Here is a 22450-nt window from a genome sequence, read left to right as displayed (position 1 = left end):
AAAATGCAACCAGTGCTTGGGTTGTCATGGCAACCCTGGCTTCGCTGACCCCTCCTTTGTCTAGCTTGGGGACCTGTTTTTTCCCTTCTGTCTCCTCTCTTTTTTCACTCTTCCCTGGTGACATTAAAACAAAGGTGAATCTGTAAACCACCCAATGTTTTTCAGTACCATATATCTATTAGGCAATAGTGTAAAAACATGAGAACCTTGGCCCTGGTGAGATTTCCTCCGTTTTCTGCCCAGAAACCTACTGAAGCCATGTTTCTCGTTCCCCTTCCCCCCTCTAGGTAGCATAATCTCAAAGCTAGTGACCCACTTCCTTGCTTTATTTTCTCTTTATTGAAAAAACCAGTGCTCTCAAAATGAATACCTAGTTTTAGATTTGGGGTAGAAAATTCGAGGATTCCCTCCTTCTGGCAGCCCTTAAACCAATGCTGTATTCCAAAAAGGGTGATCAGTTCATGAGTACTTGTGTGCCTCCTTGTCCTATAATCCTTTGTTCAATAACATTAATTTTGGGCATTTTTTTCCCTCCAGGGTTAACCAGTTCTATCATTCCAGCTGTGCCAGCTACCACCCCTGTCTTAAAGTGTGCAGAATGGTCCTGAGCTCATAGTTTTGTGTTGATACCCAGCAGGCACCCAGCTTCATTAATGAAGAAGCAGTAAACAAACTTGTCTATAGAATGAACCAAATCCTCTCTCTCTTCCTTGGTGTTTGGAGGAGTGAACAAATCTAAAATATTCTGGACAAGTTCTGTAGTCTCCCGTTTGGGTTTTACATTCTGGTTCTGCATAGGCCTCTGTTTTTCAGCCTTGAGATGTTGTCAGTAAAAGGACTTGCCTTCGGACAGATGATCTCCAAAGGCCTTTTCAGTCAAGGTATCTGCCTGCCAGCTTCCAAAATTATGTTTGCCGCTGTCCCCCCATAGTTGTTCTAAACGGTATCGTAATGTGTGTGCAACACCATTTTTTTCTAAGATAAACAGAAGGCAAGTAATAGCTATGAGAAAATACTTGGCATAGTTAAAGGCCATTTGAAGGGTGAGCGGGGGAGGGAGGGAGGGTGCCATTTACTAGGGCATATTGCTGAACCCCTCTGATTTCTCTCTCCTCCTCTGTAAAATGAGACCAGTGTCACAGAATGTTTGTACAAAGGGCGATAATGCCATTTCAGAGTTACCAGAGAGCTTGGGGCATGGTCGTGACAGCTGTTGCCACTGTCTACTTTAGTGATGGTGACTGTGATCAAAACAGTAGTGTGGACTCACTTTCTGCTTGTTCCCACTTGTGCTAGTCTGGCATTCATCTCCATATTCTTAAATCCTAATACCTGGTCTTCATAGAACAGTAGTGAAGGTTTCACAAGCCCTCAGAAGCTCTTGGAGGCAGAAATAATAAGTTTGGAGGATACAGTGTACATAAGGGAAGACAGCAAGGAAATCTTCGCTGGTAGACCCGAAATTGGTAAAAGGAGGCTCCCTTTACATCAGAAGTGCTAGGGTAGTGTGATCAACATGCAGTCCCTGAAGTTAGAAAACTTGTTAGAAGTTTTTTGTTAGAAGTTAGAAAACTAACAAATTTCTGAAAACTTCCCCTTCCACTCATGGGATAAACTGTTATTTCCTGGTTGGTGATTTTATTTTTGTTGTGAAAATTTAAATATACAAACAGTACAAAATATAATGAACACCCATGTTGAACAAATGCTGACACTTTATGATAATCACCATGGATTTTTAAAAAAAGGAATGAGACATTATAAATACAGTAGTGGAAGCCCAGTGACCTATTCTGGAGGTTTTATGTGTTTTCCTTGCCCATGTATTTATAAGCTTATTCTGCATGGATATATTCATATGGTATTTCATTTTAACTGCACTTCAATGTTCCATTATATGAACACGCCACAGTTTAATTATTTTATACCCTTTGGGTAATGCTTATTTGCGATTGTTCATTATCTAAAAAGATATGTGGCAAGGAACAACCTTGTGCATGTGTTCAAGAATTTTTCTGGAATAAACACCAAGACATGTAATTACTGGGTTGTTTGCTAAGAACATTTTCACCTTTAATTGCTCTCCGAAGTTGTTGTAACAATTTATACCTGCCGCAGTTCAGTTGCCAACCTCTGAGGGGAGGGAACTGGTATTTTGTTGCCCTGGTCAAACACTTCATTGAGGTTTGAATGTTTCTAATACAAGAAGGTGTCGCTCAGGTTCTTCCATTTCCTCCAATATGTCTTAGCAAACTGAAGTAAAAATTACTGGAATAGAAAGTGCTCATTTAAAGAAGAAAAACTCAGGTTTGGAAAATGAAAAGCATTCCATCCAAATACCCATAAAAAGCCCTACAAAAGTATAAAATGTTAGAAGTGTGTAAAAATGGACAATTCACTCAGCAATATGTTTGTTTGGGTTGACTACAAAGGAAACTGCACCGTGTGTGGTTCACCCTTCCTCTCCTCTAGACCTCTTTACGCCCTCAGTCCCAGACCCAGGCAAATTGTGTTTCCATCTTTAGCTAGCTCTTGACTGATGTCTGCCATCACCCCACACAGGAAGTCCCTCTGAGGCACCAGCTGCTTTCCTGAGGGGCAAGTAACATGCAGGTGCAGAGCCAGCACGTCTGCACCAGTAAGCCGACTGGCCGTGGCTGGAAATGCCACAGTTGATGTGTCTCTTCCTCTAACCCAAGTGCCTTCATCTCAAGTGTTTGTAAAAATCATGAAAGCCTTTCTCCTTTCTTCCACTCTTCAATTCTTTTGGATGTTAAGAAATGGAGATGTGTAATTGCCGTGTGTCTGTGCCCCATGCCTAAATTCTGAACGAGTTTCTGCGCACAAGTCATTTCCCGGCCTTGGGGATTGTTGATTGCTCAGTCTGTAAATACTCCGGTTCTTGATAGCATTGTCAAGCAGCGAGTCTGTATCTGCTTTGTGGATATCATCTCTCTCGTGGACTTCCTCCTACTTGCATTTCTGCAGTAACACCTCTTTCTCGAAGCCCTCGCTTTCCCTGTAAATAGGGAACACCAAGCTAGAAGAGGGTGGGAGAGAATGACCCTGTATTTGCGTTCACATTTAATCATTCAAACAACAATAAAAATTAGTAAGTGATACAGAGCTGGAAAAAGTAGGCTATCTTGGTTTGACAAATCAATGAATCTGGAGTCCTGGGGAGAGTGGGTGTTTTGTGTCCTGCGGTGATCTGTTTTTCCCTCTGGAATGGGGGCTTGAAAAGCAACTCCCCCGGCTTTCTCTCTCAGCTTGTCATTCATGCATCCTTTGGTGCTGTGCTATGGAGAGAACACTCCTACTTGAGCTCTAGTCGCTGGAAAAAATTTGTAGTTTAGGGTTTGAATGGAATCCCTGGGAGGACAGTGGTTCTCAACTGCCATGGAGCAGCTAGTTTTGGCTTCCAAATCTTAATTCTTAAGCAGATTCCTTTTGACAGCTCTAGTACAGAACAGATTCCATCATGTGTTAATTGTAGAGTTAGGAGTACAGGACTATCTCGGAGCTCTCAGTCTTTGCTAGAGTCCTTGTCAAGAGTGCTGTTATGGAACCAAGGCTCAAAATGCAGCTGTGTGAGGCCCTTTGAGCCCCTTGGCTGTGTATGTTGAAGCACGGAGGCACCGCCTTCTTTCACTTTCAAAATTCTGCACCTGCAGTTTTGGAAATACACACTGAGTGTCTCGGTCATAGCTGTATCTCTGGTGGAAAGGGATATTATTATATCTCACATCAGAGAATCCAGAACTAGCTGCTTACTCAGATTATCACCAGCTCAATGGGTCACTGAGGGCCCTACAGCACAGGAGACCCTCCAGATGGATGCACATCCTTGGTTTCAGCATTCCTTAGGACTGTGGCTTCCTTCCCTGGTTGACTGCACTTGTGACTAACTTCAAACAGAGTTGGCAAAGAGGTTTATCTTGATTACTAGCTCTGAATAGTTGGGGGTTAAAGCCTGGAGCACTTAGAGGAACAGTGAGAGATTATGAATGGATTCAGTAAGACCAGTGTGGTAATTAATTAGCAATGTCTGCCATGACACATGATGGGAGAATGAGGCATATGTAGCCAATGTTGCCATCCAGGCCCTGGAGTGCTCCTCTTGCTCCTAGATTGTAGTCGGATGTAAGTATCATCTTCCATGCCCCCCCTTGGTGTCTTCCCTGGTCTTTTGCAGACTCTCTAAATGCTCTGGCACATACTTTCATAGAATGAATACCCCAAGCCTGCCTGATGTCACCATCTCCTGGAGGTAGGTCTATGCAAGACATTACTGGGAGGAAGTATCCGCTCTAGGAGTGGTATCAAAGAAGAACAAAAGCCCATTTTCCTGAGCTTTTCCTATATACGTATTTATTTTATTCTTTTCACTAATAGCACCAGCACACCTAGTATTTGTGAATCCGTATTCTTTCTGCTTAGTGCATTTCAGAGCTTCACCCCCTCATGAAGTGGGAAGGAACTTTGAGCTTCCGGTGTAACTTAGAATATGCTGCTAATACTTCTAATTTGGGGTTCTCCAAATTCCTTATATTCCAGGAACCTAGTAATTTGTGGAGCTAGAATGGGTTACAGTAAGGAAGTCTACCAAAGAATACCAACTTTAAATTACAGTGTCTTAAATGCCCTTGTTGTTCTTCAGTGCAGTATGGGAACAACATTTGTCTTAAGCAGTCTTAAGATAGTATCCTTTTATCTGTCCACCCATGTAAGGGAAGACACGCTATGTTTCCTCAGTTTCTAGGATGTACTTCCTGACGTCCTCACATTTAGGCATTTCTGAGATGGTGACATCTTCTAACGGATGCTTTTCTGTTTTATTTTTTCTGCCACCAATGCTGTCGTTAATTCAGTAGTATGCCGAGAGTAAGTGATAACTTAAAATCAGAAGTATGGTTATGACCGCCCTTTTGGGGAACTATTAATCCTGTCCTAGCATTTTTCACAGTCATCCTGAGAATGGCTCTCTGAATGGAATATGTCTTTACCGGCTTACTGATTCTCTGCTTAGTTTAATTACTGTTTTCCAAAGCCCTCTCTTTATAGCCTTGTGTTAAGCATTGTATTGCAAATCATAAACACACTTTGATTGTTTTCCCAAGAGCAGGTTACAGAACATCAAAACCTGCTTTACGACATTCTGAAAGGCTGGTCTGGTAGCTGCAAATCTGGTAGCAAGATGTGAGGCAACAAAGGCCATTGACACCACTGATTGGATTTCCACACTGCATACGGGTTTAGTGATGTGTGTCCAAACATGTTAATTTACCAGCCAGCTGGACTGAATTGTACCTGGGTCTGTGGCACTCCGTCGTGGCATATGGGTCAAAGACTCAACTCTTAACAAGCTACACAGAAGTGATTTGTTTTATGTCATTGTATACCTTTGTGTCATAGGCAATAGGGGAATGTGGGCTTGTATCATTTCTGAAAATAATAATTGGAGAGTGTTTCTTTCTCTTTGCCATGAAAATGAGGGGGAATTGTCATCTAAAATTGGCTTCAGATGTTGAAGTTATACTGATGGAGATTTTTAGGCTCCAGTCATATTCCATGCTGTGAAGTGCTTTGCCAAAGAAATGACTTGTTAAAATAAATAAAATAAATGCCTCATAGTTTAGGAAGTGGACTGTAAAGTCTCCGCTTTTAGCTCTAGGTAAAGACTGTGGCTCTTTTCTTAGATATATCAGCACATGAAATGCATTTTCCCCCAGGACCCTGTAGCATATGACTTTCAAGATTTTGGTTCTGGAAAGTCAGCCAAGGCTTTTTCAGGAAAGAACAGGGTGTTGGAACAGAATGAGCCCCTGAGCTGTTTCAGAAAGGCCATTTGTCTCTGTGCTCTTGAAGTCCTATTGTTGCTCTTCTCTTTGTTCCGTTGCTGCTGTCCTCATAGGAAGACCAGATCTCTTTCAAGCCGCACTCCTTACTGGGGTTTGTGATTCGGGGGGGGGGGGTGGAGAACAAAAATGAGAGATGGCTGAGAGGTAGCACAAGGCTAATTTTTAATTCGCAGTGTTTCATTTAGCCCACTCAGAAATATTGGATCATTTTTACCAGTGTAAATAAAGCTTGGGACAGATAAAGAACACTAATGTGACGTTTTGTGCTATCAAGAAATGTCTCAAACCATTTTTCCCAGTTGTGCTTAGGAATGCTTACATTTGATTTTTATTTTGAAGTTAGAAGATACATTGATAGAGACTGGAGATTAGTAAAAAAATGCAGGAGCATTAACAATACTTGGCTGTTTCTTTTTATCATGATAAAAAAAAGGGAGTAAATTCTACAAATGGGTATAGTTCTTTGTAACTATATTTGTAATAACTGAGAACCTATTGTCAGAAGTTTGTGATATTCTAAGAAACTCTCAACGCTAACGTTTGAAATCCTGTTCTCCTCAGTGTCCTATGTCCTGTTTCCATGCCTCACTAACAAGGAAAACAGAAGCTTTGTTCTTTTATTCATGGGTTCTAATATCTAGTACAGTGCCTAGGCCTTTATAAAACTCAATGACTATTGGGTGGGTAAATGAATGAGAAAGAAAGCAGATGCCTCTTCAGTTTCAGTTCAGAACTGATTTTTTGGGCGTGACCAGCAGAGGGATTCTGCTCCTGTCGTGCCCTTGAGAAGTCTACATTCAGCACTGTAGTTCTGCTGCTCTCCGTGTAGGCTCTGTGTTACTCCTAAAGGGTGTTGGGCTCCTGACCAAACTATTAGGCTACCATGGTCGAGTATTACAGCTTTTTTTCTGGCTGGGGATTGGGAGGGATGAGGAGCAGGTCTAAATTCACTTGAGCTCACAGCTCCCTGCCCTCAGATGAGCTGGGCAAGAATTGTTAGAAACACCCCAGCTACTCGCCCAGCAAATTTCTGGGAAGGCTAGAGAACCAGGTGTAGCTGGTTATAAGGCGGACAGGGTAGAGTGGTCTCAGTGGTTTCAAGTCAGAAACTCAGTGATGTACAAGTAGAAACCGTGCCACACAGCCACGGCAAGGCAGCGGAAACCAGCAGTTTGAGGTGAAGTGGTCAGGACACGGTAGGTGTTCTTGAGCAAGAGCTTTGGACATGCCTGAGCATCTGGGTAATTTAGGTGTGAGGAGCCTAGAGCAGTGTTAGTCATACAGTGTGGCTTCCACATTACGTGTTTATAGATTGTGTCCTCTTCAACCAGGAAGTACTAGTCATGCATCTGTTATTCGGCTACAGTGTAGTTATATTGAAATGGGAAAAAATGTAGTGAAAATTTCGGTCTATAGCACTCTTCAGAGTGTTCTTCACTTTTACATTATTCGAACTATTTAAGAAATCTGAAAAAATGTTAAAAAAAAGAACAATAGCAGTATAATTGATTATTTCCTGATGACCATTTTTGCATTTATTTACACCTACATAATTATATACGCCTTTGCCTGTAAATTTGCTTTTGAACCTGTTGTAACATCTTATTTGTTCCCTCATTTATTATTAATGAGTTCAGCAAAATCTTTGACTTCAGTTCATGCCATGCTTTTACCTTTTAAAAATTATCCTCTATCAATAGCAATATAGAATTGTAAACTTCAAAAATTGTTAGAGAAGGGCCTAACTTATTTAAATGATCCGAGATCTTGAATAATATTTTAGACTGGAGTACATGATATGATAGCAGGAGGCTCTGTGGGAAAATGTGCATCGTATATGGATTCTAGTGAGCTTTTTTATATCTGGAAAGAGCAGAGCTCAGGGGTCAGAAGAGGTATTCAACTTCACACACATACAAGGAAGAAATTCCCATGATGTTTGAAAAGATGATGTACAAGAAAGAAGCAAGGGCAGTGTAAGTGGAATCCAAACACTTGAAAAGCAATGATCTAATAAATGAAGCTTGAACTTCCCAGAAAGTTTCTCAGCAACTAGTGAGCCTAGGTCCTATTCACCCTTTTTAAATTCTGCTAATTTATATTTGTGTTTTAGAGATGAAGTGTTCTCCATCTTATAACACCGGTTTTATTACTGAGTTTATGGCCAATGATGTTATAATATGTATACTTAATAAAACATGAACTACACATATTTTACTGTGCTTCATGAGACATGTATCTTTTATTCTAAATCATAAATGTTATTTGTTGTAAACCATCAAGAAAGCAAGAACTTGGGGCGCGTGGGTTGCTCAGTGGGTTAAAGCCTCTGCCCAGGATCCTGGGATCGAGCCCCGCATCAGGCTCTCTGCTCCGCAGGGAGCCTGCTTCCCCCTCTCTCTCTCCGCCTGCCTCTCTGCCTACTTGTGATCTCTGTCAAATAAATAAATAAAATCTTTAAAAAAAAAAAAAGAAAAAAGAAAGAAAGAAAGCAAGAACTTGTGTTTCTTGGGTAGATATTTTGGTCAGAAATCTTCCAGACGCTCTCTTAAAGACTGTCTAGAGTTATGCATCATTGACATGCGAGCAAATCCCTTTCAGAGGAATTTAAATATATTTGTTGGAGTTATTTTTTTTCAAAAAGGAGACATAAGGGTGTGATAAACTGATGGAAAATTTGAGATTTACTTATGAATTGAGGAGGATAAACTTATGCTATGTAGCCAGTGGAGAATTTTTGGCTTGGTAAAGAGAAGACTTTGGGAGGACATAATAGCTTTATTCAAATTGTTTAAATATTTGCAGGGTTATTGTTCACAGGAGAAATTAGACTTATTCCATGTAGTTCCCAAGGGCAAAACTAAGGCCAGCAAGTGCCTGAAATTACAAGGAGACATCTGTCAATTCAGTCTAAGGTGAATTTTCTAACAGTCAGTGAGGGTGCTGGTTCCAAACATTTGTGGACTCTTTGAAGCCTTCTCTCGGAGAGCATAGGATCGATCACCTGCTGGTGACCTTATATGAAGGACCCCTGTGAGGGGTAACTTGGAGTAGGGTGTCTCTGGGGTCAGAGACCTTGCTATATAATTATGTGACGGCTCTCCTTAAAAACACACAGATGTTCTGCAGCACCGGGAAAAATGGGGAAGGAGACTTGCGCCTCTGACATAGGTTCTAAGTGCTAAATATGAAAGCCTTTGTTACTGCAAGTCAGCCTCCAGTCTTTCCAGAAACTGACTGACATTCTGAGGCTTAGGAGGAGGTGTTGGGTTTCCTGGCAGATGCAGAAGCTGCTGTTCTGTAATCATTCTTTGTGTGGGCCCAGCCGGATTTGGGCGGTAGATCCACTTGATGTGTAATTGTGACAGTGGCCAAGCAGTGTAACCAGATGGGCTGTCCCGGGAACCGCATGACTATCTTGAAATGTGACAACACAGGAATTCATTTTTGAAACCAACTGCCTCCCTCTGGCAAGTGTCAAATGTAGGGTATAGTTTGCGAGGGGCTGGAGGGAAGGCTGTTGGAAGGACTGAGCAAGCAGCGGTCCCAGGAATCTAGGTCCGTGGACCTGCTGCTGTTTCTCTTCCCAGGGAAAGAACAACAAGACAAAGATTTGGAGGCAAAAATCAGGATTTAAAAGACTAAAGGATGCTATGCTATTTTAAGATTTTGTTTATCTATTTATTTGAGAAAGAGAGCATGCAAGGAGGAGGGAGAGAGAGAGAATCCCAAGCAGACTTCGCTGAGTGCGGAGCCTGAGACCGGGCTTGATCTCACGACCCTGAAATCAAGACCTGAGCCAAAACCAAATGCGTGACTCTTTTTTTTTTTTTTTTTTAAGATTATTTATTTATTTATTTGACAGAGATCACAAGTAGGCAGAGAGGCAGGCAGAGAGAGAGAGAGAGGAGGAAGCAGGCTCCCTGCTGAGCAGAGAGCCCGATGCGGGACTCGATCCCAGGACCCTGAGATCATGACCTGAGCCGAAGGCAGCGGCTTAACCCACTGAGCCACCCAGGCGCCCCCAAATGCCTGACTCTTAACTGACTGAGCCACCCAGGGGCCCCTATCCTATTTGAAAAAGTAGAATTACACTGCTTTTGAAGGAGCAGTGAGTTTGGGAAGATGGTGGACTTTTCAGGCATGGTACATCCTACTTCTCTAGAAAACAACGCAGGTAACCAGGCAAATTCCACATACTCTGTGAGCTGATCCTAACTTTCGGATGGGCTTTCCTGGAAAAGGAGTAGCTTCCAGGAGCGGAGATAACCGGGAAAAAAATTGGTGCCCAGGTGTGAACTTTGATGCGTTCCTGCCTTCTTGAGAGCCAAGCTTGTTCTAGCACAGGGCGTGACAGCAATCCAGCCACTTAAATGTTTTTCGGCAAATAAAGTGTTATTGAAACACGGCAGTGCTCCTTCATGGAAGTGTTAGCTGTAGCTGCTTTCACGCTGTACCAGCGCAGAGTTGAGTCATTGCAAAAGACTCTGTGGCCAGACAAAGTCTAAGACACTTACCTGGCCCCACCCAGAAGAAGTTTGCCAACCCCTGGTCTGTCAGGCTATTCCCTGCTTCACCATGACTGTCCTTTGAGAAGATGCTGATAACACTATAATTGAGCCAGAAGGGAAAGTCAGCAGAAGTAATCAGCAAGGACTTCCACAAAATACTTTTCCATCTTCCATCTTACCTGCTCTTCCTTCCCTGTTCCTTCGACCTGTTCCTTCAACCTGTTCCTCGGCACCTATTTCCTATCATGCACTTGAGTTTAGTAGATGGCACGCCCATCAGGGAATCATACCTAACAGAATAAAATATTTTGGCCAGTCTGTCCCCTTTGTCTTTCATATTCTGTAAAAATTCTAGGAACAAAGTAAATTCAGTTAACATCTATTGCATTCATTAGTATAAGGGGCTGGGTCCATGAAAAACAAGATAACAATGACCATTTAATGTCACAGGTAACTATTTTGATTGTTAACAAGGGATGGGATTTCTTGATCTTATATATGATCACAGTTAACATGTGTTCTAGTACCATTTTCTTCATAAATGGGACAGCTTTTTGTTAGTATTTAGTTACCTTTGTCCTATTATAAAATACCAAAATGAATTTTACTTTGTATTATACTGAAACAGTGCCTTTCTACTGTTGAAGTTCATTTAGTTAAACCTTAATATGTCTCTACTATTTGAGTTGGAGTTACCCTTATACATCGTTAGAGGGTTTTTAGCCAATCTAGACAGTGAAATGATATGTCTTCCATAAGTACTATCTAAGAACCTCATAGGTTTTAACAGTGAATGTGGAAATTTATGGCTTTAGTTGGCCAAGTGCATATTGCTTCAGCCTGTGATTTATGGTCTAGTGAACAACCACAGAGCATGTCCTTTGCGATTAATTGACCTTTGTACAGCCTGTTTGGGGTCTTACTCACAGCATCTGAAATCAAAGAAAACTCTACCAGTTCTTACATATTATTACTTGGGAAATGATCCTATTAAAAATTTGCCCTGTGTTAATTTCAAAAGAAGTTATACTTAAAGACTTAATTTTTTTAACTGTGCTTTGAGTCTCACTGAAAGTCTTTAGCTGTTACTAAGAAATTATTTGCCACACACATATGTAGGGGTAGAAATTTTGAAAATTTTAGCATCCTTCAGGTACATAAATCTTTGGACAAATCATAAAATTCCTTTACATGAACATTTGATGTTAGGGTTGTAGTGTGTTATAGAAATAGAAAATCCAGTGAGGAAGACAACATCGAAATGTTTTTTACCTTTTTGCTGTGGGGAACAGAGGGGTGCCCCTGGTGTAGAGATCAGAGACATCCCAAATATTGCCAGGATCTTGTTGACCTGATGCATTTCGTGTTACACAGAACATCTGAAAAAGTAAGGCGTTTGTCCTAACAGAATATACAGTGCTTTAGAACTTCTGTTTTAACTATGAAAATAGTGAATATTTGTGGCAAAATAAGTTTGAATTATACAAAAGTTAGTAAGAAAAAGACCTACCCAGAGGTAGCCATTGTTCAATTTTCTTGTGTTTATTTCCAGAAATGTTTGTATGTTATGTGCACATTTTTTCCCTACAGATGAGAAATGGTTTTCGGAGGCATTCTTCCCTGCCCTGCCCCCTCCATACTATATTTGGTCATTTTGAATGTGATTACATAATTCTCCTTCATTCTGTGTTACTGCTACAAAGTAATTTATTCAGCCATCTCCCTTGCCATATATTTGTTCACTTTATTTGCTGACTCAAAACAGCACTGTGGTGAAAAAAGTGTAAATATATAATTGTGGGCTAAATATATAATTGTGTGAGTATATCATGTGAAAGTAGACTTAAAGGAAGGACACAAGCTGTGTGGGTGTGTTTTAAATTTGAACAATCACTGTCAAATGTATCTCCAGATTTTTAGTCCTAGCATAACAAGGGCTTATAATGTCCATAGCTGGAAATTCTGGAATATTATCCTTATCGTCCTAGCTAACATTTATCAATCATGTTCTGTGTGTACTGTTCTCAGTGCCTTCTTTACTTGTAATAATCTTTTAAATCCTCACAATGGCCAGTGAAGTAGGCACCCATTTTACAGATAAGGAGATTAAAACTGAGCCACATAGTGAGGTCACTTACCTTGCCTGCCTGTAAGTTACCAGAAGTAGTGAGTGGTTGAGGATTCAAATAGGTGTCTGTCGATCGTGGTAGAAGGGGAACACAGCCAGCTTGGCTTGGTAGAGAGAGATGATCATGACATGAGAGAAGAAAGTCTGGGACATAGCTCTGAATGTTTAGCGCGGAAAGAGTACCAAGAAATAGTACAAAATTTATTCTCAACATCAACGTGATGTTGAGAAAAATAAATATGCTGTTGTACATTTAAAGAGAGTCGGGGAGGATCTCTTGGAATTTTTTTCACTAGCCACTGACTAGAGATCTAGAATGAAAAATGTGCCAGTTAAAAATGAGACCAAGTTAAAAAAAACTATTGTTTCTTTATCTTCTAAATAAGTTGGTTAATTAAAGCCTGATTTAAAGGAAAAAAAAGTAAATGTTCTTGAAGGTCCCTTGTGCTGTACCGCTTTTCTTTTCTAGCAAAGGGGGTTTTGTTTTGTTTTGTTGTTTCTTCAGAATGTGAGATAATGGGAACAAAGTAGATAATAAGAGAAGAGCTTCAAACTAGTTAGTGTAGGTTGAAAGCAAAGTGAAGTGTCAGAGCCTCCATCCAGTGGGAAGTTTTGTCCATCAGTATTATCTTATGCTTGACTATCGACCTACCAAGGAAATAGGATGAGTTGGATTAGAGAAATAGTAAAATTAATGTTTTTCCCCCTTTCTAATTACCTTATAAAAGAAGTAGTTGTTGAAAGTTAAGTATTTTGTAATTGAGTCACTGAACAACATAAATTAAAAAAAAAAATCATTGGTTTTAGAAATTGGGCCCTCGAACTAAAGAGAGTACATACTGGTTTTCCATAAAACCTCACTATCAGAGTTCTATAGAATCTTAGAACTTCTAGGGACTTTAGAAACAGTCTGACCTTACCCTCTCAATTTGGAAAAAGAAAAATGAGGTCCAGAGATACTCAAACTTACCAAGAAATCCTGATTGAGTAAACCAAAAAGTTAAGTTCTGGAATCTCATCTTCAGATGGCCAATGTAGTCATCACTCCACCATCCCATCGCTCTGAAATTAAGTGATATTTTCAAATATTATCTAAAAACAGTAATCAGAAAATTTAGCAACATAAAATGTTTGTATCAGTTCAGTGCTAATTATTTAGTAGACCTAAAAATAGGCATACAAACATAAATGTTTAGAACGCTTTTAAAAGAAATCAAAACTAGATTTTAATATGAATTAGCCATTTTGTAGGTAGAATGTAAAAGGATCTAATGTGATTGCTAGAATTTGTATTCTCATAGGGCAAAACCTTCTCTAGGGGTCGTTTGGTATTACCCACAATCTGTTTTAAAAGAAGGAAAAATAGCTTTTTTAAAGAATAGAATGAAGCTAATATTCTTTCTTATTCGAGAAAAGTTGTAATGGAATCGGTCAAGGCAGTGGTCAAAAGCAGGGTTAGGTGTGTATAATTTAGGGAGGGATTTGTTTGCAATTCAGGGTCCTGAACTGCTCAGTGCTGTTAGCGCATGTTCAAGCGCACTTGAGAAATCCCTGTGAAGATCATTATTAGACTGGTGTGTAACAGAACAGGAGAACAGGTTAGGGAAAAGCTTCATAAGTGCTGTCTGTATGCACACACATTATATATAGATAAGGCATTGATAAGGGGGCAGAAGAGTTCCCACAGAAAAAGTCTAGAGAAAAGGGATCAGAGGTCATCCAAGTAAGACATCAGGCCTTAGAACAATATTCAGAATTAGAATAATATTCAGAAATGTTGAATGTAGCAAAAATAGCAATAAAGGATTAGGGAAAAGCAAGCTCATTTTTGGCCACTAAGCACATCTGAGTTTCTTATACAGTTAAGTGGTTAAGAGTGAAAGGCCAGCTTTGTACTTACTTCAGATTGCTTGTGATTAGTCTGAAGTCTAATTTTAGGAAAGAGGTTGCCCTGATTCTTTCCCACTGCCTCTGAATTTCCAACGGGATGACCTTTGGCGGCTTACTGGTCTTCTCTTTGCTCTGTTTCCTCCACACTAACATGAGTGAAACAGCGGCTCCCCCATCCAGTAGATTACATGAAGAGCATAGTGCTTAGAACAATCAATGTTTGACCCACAGTAAGCTCTGAATGTGTTAGATTTGCTGTTGCTTTCATTACACCGAATGCCCTCTATACAATCTTGTTTATTTTTCCACTTGTTTCTCTGTAACAAAGAAACTAGAGGGGTGGCAGATGGCTCAAAGAATAACACGTTAGAGGCTGGTAACACATAGGACCCAGGTGCTTTCCAGGATTATCAGACATCTCGACTGCATCAGCAGTTTCTTTCGTGGACTTCTTAGGGGAGACTCTTCCCCTCAGCCTTTCTCAGTGTCCAGTACTCTTGAGGGGATCCCCACTCCCTGACAGCAATTGCATTCATCTGTTTCTGGCCCGTGGCTCTGCATAACTACAGACTCTAGCAGCCGCACAAAGTAGGAGCAGAGAACTGATTCACAGATGTGTTTCACTTGGCTACTGGAGGACACATCTGTATCGAAGGACCAGGGCTGCACAGAGGAAGCTGGAGATACATTGCCAAGATGAAGAACTCTGAGGATCACCCCCAGGAATATAGTGATAACAGTACTTTTATGAGAAGCTTTTACATACGTTAGCTCATATGATTTTCTCAACTCTGAGGCATGTGAAGTAAAAATGAAGCTGTCTTTCCCCTGTTTTGACTACAGTATCTAGGTCTACTCTTAATATGTTTACATTACTAAAGCATTTTCAAAGTGTAAAGATTTCTCTCTGTATACTAATCTTCAGCTTCTAAAATGATCTCCTGTTCTGTTAATCATGACTATTAAGCTTGCCATAGACAGGCTCTCAAGGGACCCAAGACACAGGACAGGATTTTGTTGTAGTTTTGGAAACTTGCCCTAGTTTGAGGGACTAAAAAGATCTGGCACCTTCTATTTGATTTTATAGGTTCAAATACCGTTGGCTATTGCTGTGGGTCTTGGCTTGCTGGATACATTGGTAACAGCGGGGTTTTGCTAACTTTAATACTCCATTTTAGGAGGAGAGAAGGGTTCAGCATTTACACTGCCATTGTAGCTACTTTATTAACATGTTAAATAGTAACCAAGGACTGTTCTAAAAACAGATTTCCTAAGCTTTTTAAAACCATGCAAGTGTAATGCAGTCCAACTTCAAAGCTGCTGCTCTAGCCGTTGTCCCCATCATCTGGCTCGTTCAGTCTCCAGATGAAATTCGTCCAACTGCTCGAGTTCAGATATCTGTTACTGCTGGCTTTTAAGGCACCGTAAGCATGAGTTACTTTGCCTGCTTTTTGTGACTACTTAACGAATAGTTTTGAAATTACATTTCTTTTATCTCACCGCTGTAGACCCACCTAGAAAGAGTTGCTTCGAAAAGTGTTTTTGAGGTAAAGTATAGGGCTGAAATTAAAAGCCTCACCTTGAAACTGCTATCCCAAAGACTGAGATTCTAACCTTAGTAAATAGGTAGTAACTACTTCATTATCCCCAGCAGCTATATGTACCTGGCCCAGCATCTCTTCCAAGGGGTCAGGGGGTACAGTTGTACTAAGGTGCTCTCTGAATGTGAAGTTAGAGAATTCTGAAATTTTCCTCTTTGAGTCTGTTAGGTCACACAAATGCCTTCTAGCCACATAGGTGTGCAGACATGCCTGCGAAGTTCCAACTACAGTGCCATCTTCTGACGGACTTGGTGTTCTTGTGGAGCAGAAGCCACAGCCCCCTGATTTTGCGGGGAGGTGAGGGTTCAGGCTGGGGGCTACTATCCACAGAGGCCCTGAGGGCCCTGGTGCTGGCTTCAGGTCACCCTGTTTTGTAAGACAAAAGACTGGCCAGAGTAACCTTTAGAAAGGGGTTCCTGCATTCCTTGGGTTCCAGTTCCCATCAGCTCAGATGCATTTCTCAAACTCACAAGCTGTCACAGCAAGAGGGCTGGGCCTGTGAATAGTGTGTGCTTGTTTTACTTCTATCCATCCAGGGTCAGGCTTTATTCTACCTTTTCATCTGAAGCAGTACCTTGTTTTGGTTACATCAAATGAAACCCTTCAAAATTGTTACTGTTTTCTGGAGTCTGAGTAAACTAACTGAAATAGTCTAATTAACAACTGGCCAAATCCTGTGGTCATTCTTAAAAACACTTTTCCTCCTTTTGTGGATTTAATCCAGACGTATAGTTGAGGAATGCTGTCCTCAGTGCTCATAGGAGCTAGACATCCTTTGTCCTCACAACAAACACTGTGCCCTTCCCAATGTTATTGTGCCCCCGAAGGAAAACAATATCATACCATGGTGTGGCTAAGTTCAATTCCCCTTTATAGTCAACAATACTGTACAAACTTTTTTTTTCCTTTAAGAGAGCGAGCAAGTGGGCAGGAGGGTGAGCCAGGGTGTGGGGGTGGGGGACAGAGGGAGAGGGAGGGACTCTTAAACAGGCTCCATGCCCAGGCTGCAGCCCGACCAAGGCTTAATCTCACGACCTGACCTGAAATCAAGAGTTGGACACTTAGCCAGCTGAGCCACCCAGACGCCCGTACTGTACCAACTTTTATGGTGACACATGGTAGCTGGATTTATTGTGGTTGCCGTTTCACATCATGTATAAATGCTGCATCACCATGTTGTACCCCTGAAATGAATACAATATTTTATGTACATTGTTTTTTAATTTTTTAAAAAATACAAATTTAAAAAGTTATAAAATAATAAATTCCCCTTGATCTGTGGTTCAGAAAATATCCCCTTTGTCACACCTAAGTCTGTCTGTAGCACTGTCTTGTCCCTTGGTGAGGGAACAGTCTGATGATTAGAGCCAACATTTGAAGACCAACATCTTCTATCTCATTGTCTTCTAATGGCTTATCTAGGCCATTGTCTAGACACTCTGAAAGTCGGATGTGCTTATGGCCGTTGTGCATATATATCTGGTGGTATATTACGTTTTTTGCTTTCTATTTAGGACCAGGAAGAAAACAAGGGAGCGACAAGTTGGCCTGAATTCTACATCGATCAGCTCAATTCCATGGCTGCTGTAGGTATACTTTCTGTTCAATGGCACACAGTTTAAAAGGCAAATTTAGCACACAATTGGACAATAAATTCACTTGAGTAAGAACTACCAAATGTCATTATCTTTCCAAACTCCATTCCAAACACTCAGTGTTGCGGGGGGAGGGGGGAGTTGAAAAGGAGGGCAGAAGTGGTACTTGGCGAAATTATTTTTTCCAGTATGTTTTACATAAAATCAGCACACACTAAAATATACGTGAGTTTAATATTATAAGAGGAAATGTAATCTTAAATCTGGCTTTTGTTCAACTTTAACTTGCAGTTGCTCTTACCAGTCGTTTGGAGCATTGTTACGGCAGTAGTAGTCTACACGTTAATAGCATTTTACAGTAATACAATGGAACTGTTCCTTCACTGTTCTCCCATTCTCCTTTCCACCTCAGACTTGCTTAGCTCCTGGATTCTTGATGTTACAGGGCAGCCAGATGCTCCTTCACTCTTGTAAATAACAAAGGGAGTTTATGGAATCAGTGGTGAATAAAAGACATAAAAATTATGCTGAGATGTTCTTGGGAAATCTATGGTTAAGTAATTGCTTACGATGCATTTTTAGTGCCTAAAATACGCCTCTGATCACATGGATGGCTGTGTAATGTCAGCATTCTGAGCACCCTTCAGGGCATGTATTGATCCCAGCTAAAATATGCAGCAGAAAACAAGTCCTCCACCTTTGAGCCTTACTAACTCAAATCCTATTCATGTCGATAAAAATCGGTGATTGCCCATGGTACATCAGTGTTCACCCGTGTGGGTACACTCAGGATTTTAAGATCACGCTGTTAGGTTCAACATTGAGTTTATAATATCCATGCAAGATGATAGCTTCCATAATAAATATTTTTCTCTACCTCTTCCTCTTCTTCCTTTCCCAGGGTCCTTTTGGACAATTAGCTGCCTCATACTTAGGCAAACATTTTTTTTTTTAAATTGTCTAATATTTTGCTGCTGCTGCAAAAGTTAAAAACTGATTACAATATGTGAATCACACTTTTATTAAACTTTCAGAGACATTGACTTTTAGTAGCTTCCTCTTTTCTAGCTTTTTCTTTGAAGATGCTTCTTTTGCTGTTGCACAATGAATAATAAACAGCCTAGTAAATGTGGACAGAGCTGTATAAATTATAGAAGAAACTGCATAAGCTTTTGCCCTGAGGATTTCTAGTCTAAAAGCACTGCAGAAAATAACATCCAACGCCTCCTTGTCCAAGGCATCCTACATAATGGCAAAGATGAGAAAAGAGTGATCTCAGTATTTGTATGAATACGTTAGCAAGTGTGGGGCTTGTGACGACCATCAGGGATTTTTCTGTGCACAGCCTGAGCAATAATAACTTAGAGCCATTTACATTTCCTGCGTTTGAAAGTTAAGTTCTAAATTCTTGTTCCTGGCTGGTAGGGAAATAAAGAGCTGTGGGGCAGAAAGTCTTGCTTTCTAATCAAGTCAGCATTGTTTGATATAACAAGGGAAGTTGCTTCTTCGTTAATGAATTCACTTCTATAAATGGAGAAGTGCTAAATACTATGGCATTTTTTTTTTCTTCACACTTTGAGGGCAATTAGGTTAATTTGTCCTGTAGTGACTTAATCCATGCCTTGTACAGAGTTACCCTGGCTCCTTTCCTGCACGAGGTCTGTGATGTGCCAGTATGAAGCACTTCTCTAAGAGCCTTCTTTCTCCTTCGGCCAGCTTCTTGGACAGCCCTGTGCTGCATTCACGAGTCATCTACATTTTAATTATATTTGCTTCCTATTCCAAAATCCTTTCCAAGAGTATCTCAAGGCAATTAAATTGTCAGTCACTTTGCTATTCTTGACGTGCTTAACACCTAACAAAGCTTTCTAATGCTCCTGGAAAGACAGAGGTGGCGTCTTTCTAGGGTTAAAGGTAAAAGGTAGTAACAACTTCTGAGTTAGTGAGCCTGCAGAACTCCTGTGTATGTAACAGACAAGGAGGTCTGCTGAGACCAAAATCCCTATGCTGAATTTTCTGTTTTTCTCACCTTATTTGTTGCTACCGCCTCCTACTGTGGCTCTGGCTGGTCTCTCTGCTAACCGTATTGGAGATTTCCCAACAGTAACAGCAAAGAGCCTGAGACATTGTCCCTGGGGACTGGAAAGACCTACAGTTCCTCCAAATCCTTTCACAGCCTGGCAGCTCAGCTTGAGCTCTCTAGCTTTGGGATTTGTTGAAGGGGATTGATCCACGCTGTTACCGTCCTTTGTCTTCAGAATCCCTACCTCTCTGGAGCGTGCAGCGTGGGACAACAGCAGAACAGGCACTTTACGGGTTGTTTTAAACCCTTATAAGCACCCGGTGCTGGAAGTGCTGTTTATAGATAAGGAGTCTAGGACGCGGAGAAAGGTTACCTTGCCCAAGGTCATCTAATTAGGAACAGGAGAGCTGGAATGTAAACCTATCAGACCGAGCTCAAAGATTCCATTCTAATTTGCCTCTCACACGGTTTTTAAAAATGCTTTGGCAAGTAAAAGAGGCCTGGTAATCCCACCCCCACATCCCGACTTTTCCGAGCTGGGGCAGGCATCTGTTTTCTTTAATGCCTCCAGAGTCTGATGAACAGCCTGGGTCCAGAACTGCAGCCCTCAACTGGTCTGCGGAACAAGTTCAGTGACTTTGCGTAAGCTTCTTAACAAGAATGCTTTGTTCTTTAGAGGACCTCAGAGTGATCTGTTGGCTTTTAAAGAGTGAAAAACAGTATCATAAAAGCACAGCCCAATAGGTTCGAGAAGGACCTGGGCTTCCTTTGGATGGGCTTGTCCGTGCCCTCCCAGGGAGGAAGGATGTGAGGTGAAGTTCAGAGTGCTGAGCGACTGCCTTGTTGATTTCACACCAGTGAAATGTTTCCAACAGGAGCTTAGTACCAGACACCTAGACAGGAATGATTTCTGTGCCTACTTTGTGTCTCTCAGAACTGGATGTTCCAGTGCACACCTTAGTAGCCTTCATCAGATCCTCTACCAGGAGGCGCTTTGTCCTTCGCCCACTTCCAGGCAAAGGGGATTAAATAAGTGCAGAGAGCACCCAGGGAGGCCGTCACAAGCCTGACCTGCGTATGCCAAGGGGCATACTAGATGGTTGGCCTAGCAGCTCTCTTTAGAAAGTAGGGATGTTTCCTTTATCTGTGAAAAGCTGCAAATCAAGCCTTCTTCCTAAATGTGAAGCTTGAAAACTTTAGACTTCATATAATAGATTTTATTTTGAAAAGTCATATTAGAATATCATGTTCATCTGCATACCCTCAGTTTTCTTAGTATAACAAAAACAATTTTTTATTCAAATCGAATTGTATCACATTCAGAAAAGAGTGTGTTGCCTCTGTTTTAAAAGGAAGGTAATGGTTCTTACACTGGGAAAGGAAATTCTAGTTCAATTTTCTTGACTTTTCATAAATCTCCCAGCTCTCCTAGCAAAAGACTTACTGTAGTCTGTTTTTATGCAGAATGTTCCATGCTCTCCAACATTGTTAAAAGAATAATTACGTGCATCTTTCTTTGGTATTAGTGAACGATAATAAGAAATGTGTGTCTTCAATTTGGGTATAGTTTTGTGTGATTAAGCTTAGGAACAAGCGATGATGTTCATAAACAGCTTGATTCTGAGCTGCAGATTCAAAGTGATTGCTTCAGAGTCTAAACGAGTTCAGCTATGCCATAGGAGATTAAACATACTTGGCTGGATTCGGGCTGAATTTTCCAGGGAATGGGTCTCACGGAGCCGTGAAGAAATTTATTGGCCATTTCTGCACACAGCTTCCTCCCCTAGTGTCCCCTGGTCACAGCTGTCCAGGCACATCACCAGCAAGAGGACAGTGTCAGCAGAAACAGTAACACATTTGAAAACAAGACTTTACTGATTTTTATTTCGGTTGCCTTAAACGATACTGATATAGTTCTTTGGAGCTTTAACGCTCCTAATTGTGAAGTCAAATTTAGATTTTAGTTCCCATTTAGTTACTTACTACTGATACTATTAACTTGAAGAATTGAAGTCAAGTCACCCTCTGATGATCTGTAGTCCTGAAAGAAAGGGAGCGACTGGATACACAGGGATAAGAGCCAAACCTCCCTTCCCTGCTGCCCCACAATACTCCAGTCTGTTTCCCAGCCATGCATTCTTTCAGAAGTAGTAGCAGGAAGGGAGACTGAGACTAGAATAGCACATGTTCAGAACAGGATGATGGCAAGGGACCAGCGGCCCTGAGGCCATTAAGACTGGAGGATACTTTTAGTACAACTAGGTGATCATGGGCTCAGAGGAATGGAAAAGACTTTCTCACAAAGAGAGACCTTACTAGCACCCGTGACTGTAATGTCAACTGAGATCTTCCTGAGAGCCTTGCTCTACAGAGTGCGGCCCATAGACCTGTAGCATCGGCACTGCACGGGAACTAGTCAGAATTGCAGCATCTTGGGCTTCCCTGCAGACAGACTAAATCAGAGCCCTCGTTTTAGCAAGAGCCCCAGGAGATCCGTGTCCGCATTAAAGTTTGGGAAGCTCTGCTCAATGGATCCCCAGGTAGGGAGGATGTAAGCCTCCCACCCACTCCTTCAAGCACACACTCCACAGCCTCATTTCCAAGTGATGTTGAATCATTTTTAGAACTTAAGTATTTATTCTGAAAGAATTGTTCATCTTAGTGTCGGGTCTAATTTGATTGTTCCTGTTAAATGATTTGGCATAACAAAAAAGTGTAGAAGATTCTAGTTTTTGGCTTGAGGATTACACAAACTGCCGTGGTTTGATAGTGTCATAGTGTCACTAACTTGAGTTGCCAGAATGCTGTGTTTAACTGCAGATCCAACCTTCTTTCTATCAA

General features: G+C 41.1%; 1 protein-coding gene across 2 annotated transcripts in view; it reads left to right on the top strand.

Annotated features, from left to right (window-relative positions):
* DAAM1 (dishevelled associated activator of morphogenesis 1) overlaps window positions 1-22450 on the top strand; it is a 164808-nt gene that overhangs the window by 91508 nt on the left and 50850 nt on the right. For both annotated transcript variants that reach the window (XM_044231657.1, XM_044231658.1), the window contains exon 4: window positions 17506-17577. In XM_044231657.1, the coding sequence (XP_044087592.1) occupies window positions 17506-17577 (72 nt within the window). The remainder of the gene's footprint in view (window positions 1-17505; window positions 17578-22450) is intronic.

The sequence above is a fragment of the Neovison vison genome, chromosome 13, assembly GCF_020171115.1.
Source record: "Neovison vison isolate M4711 chromosome 13, ASM_NN_V1, whole genome shotgun sequence".
In the NCBI taxonomy this organism is placed as follows: domain Eukaryota; kingdom Metazoa; phylum Chordata; class Mammalia; order Carnivora; family Mustelidae; genus Neogale; species Neogale vison.
Note: the sequence above shows the minus strand (reverse complement) of the source record. Positions and strands in the feature narration are given on the sequence as shown.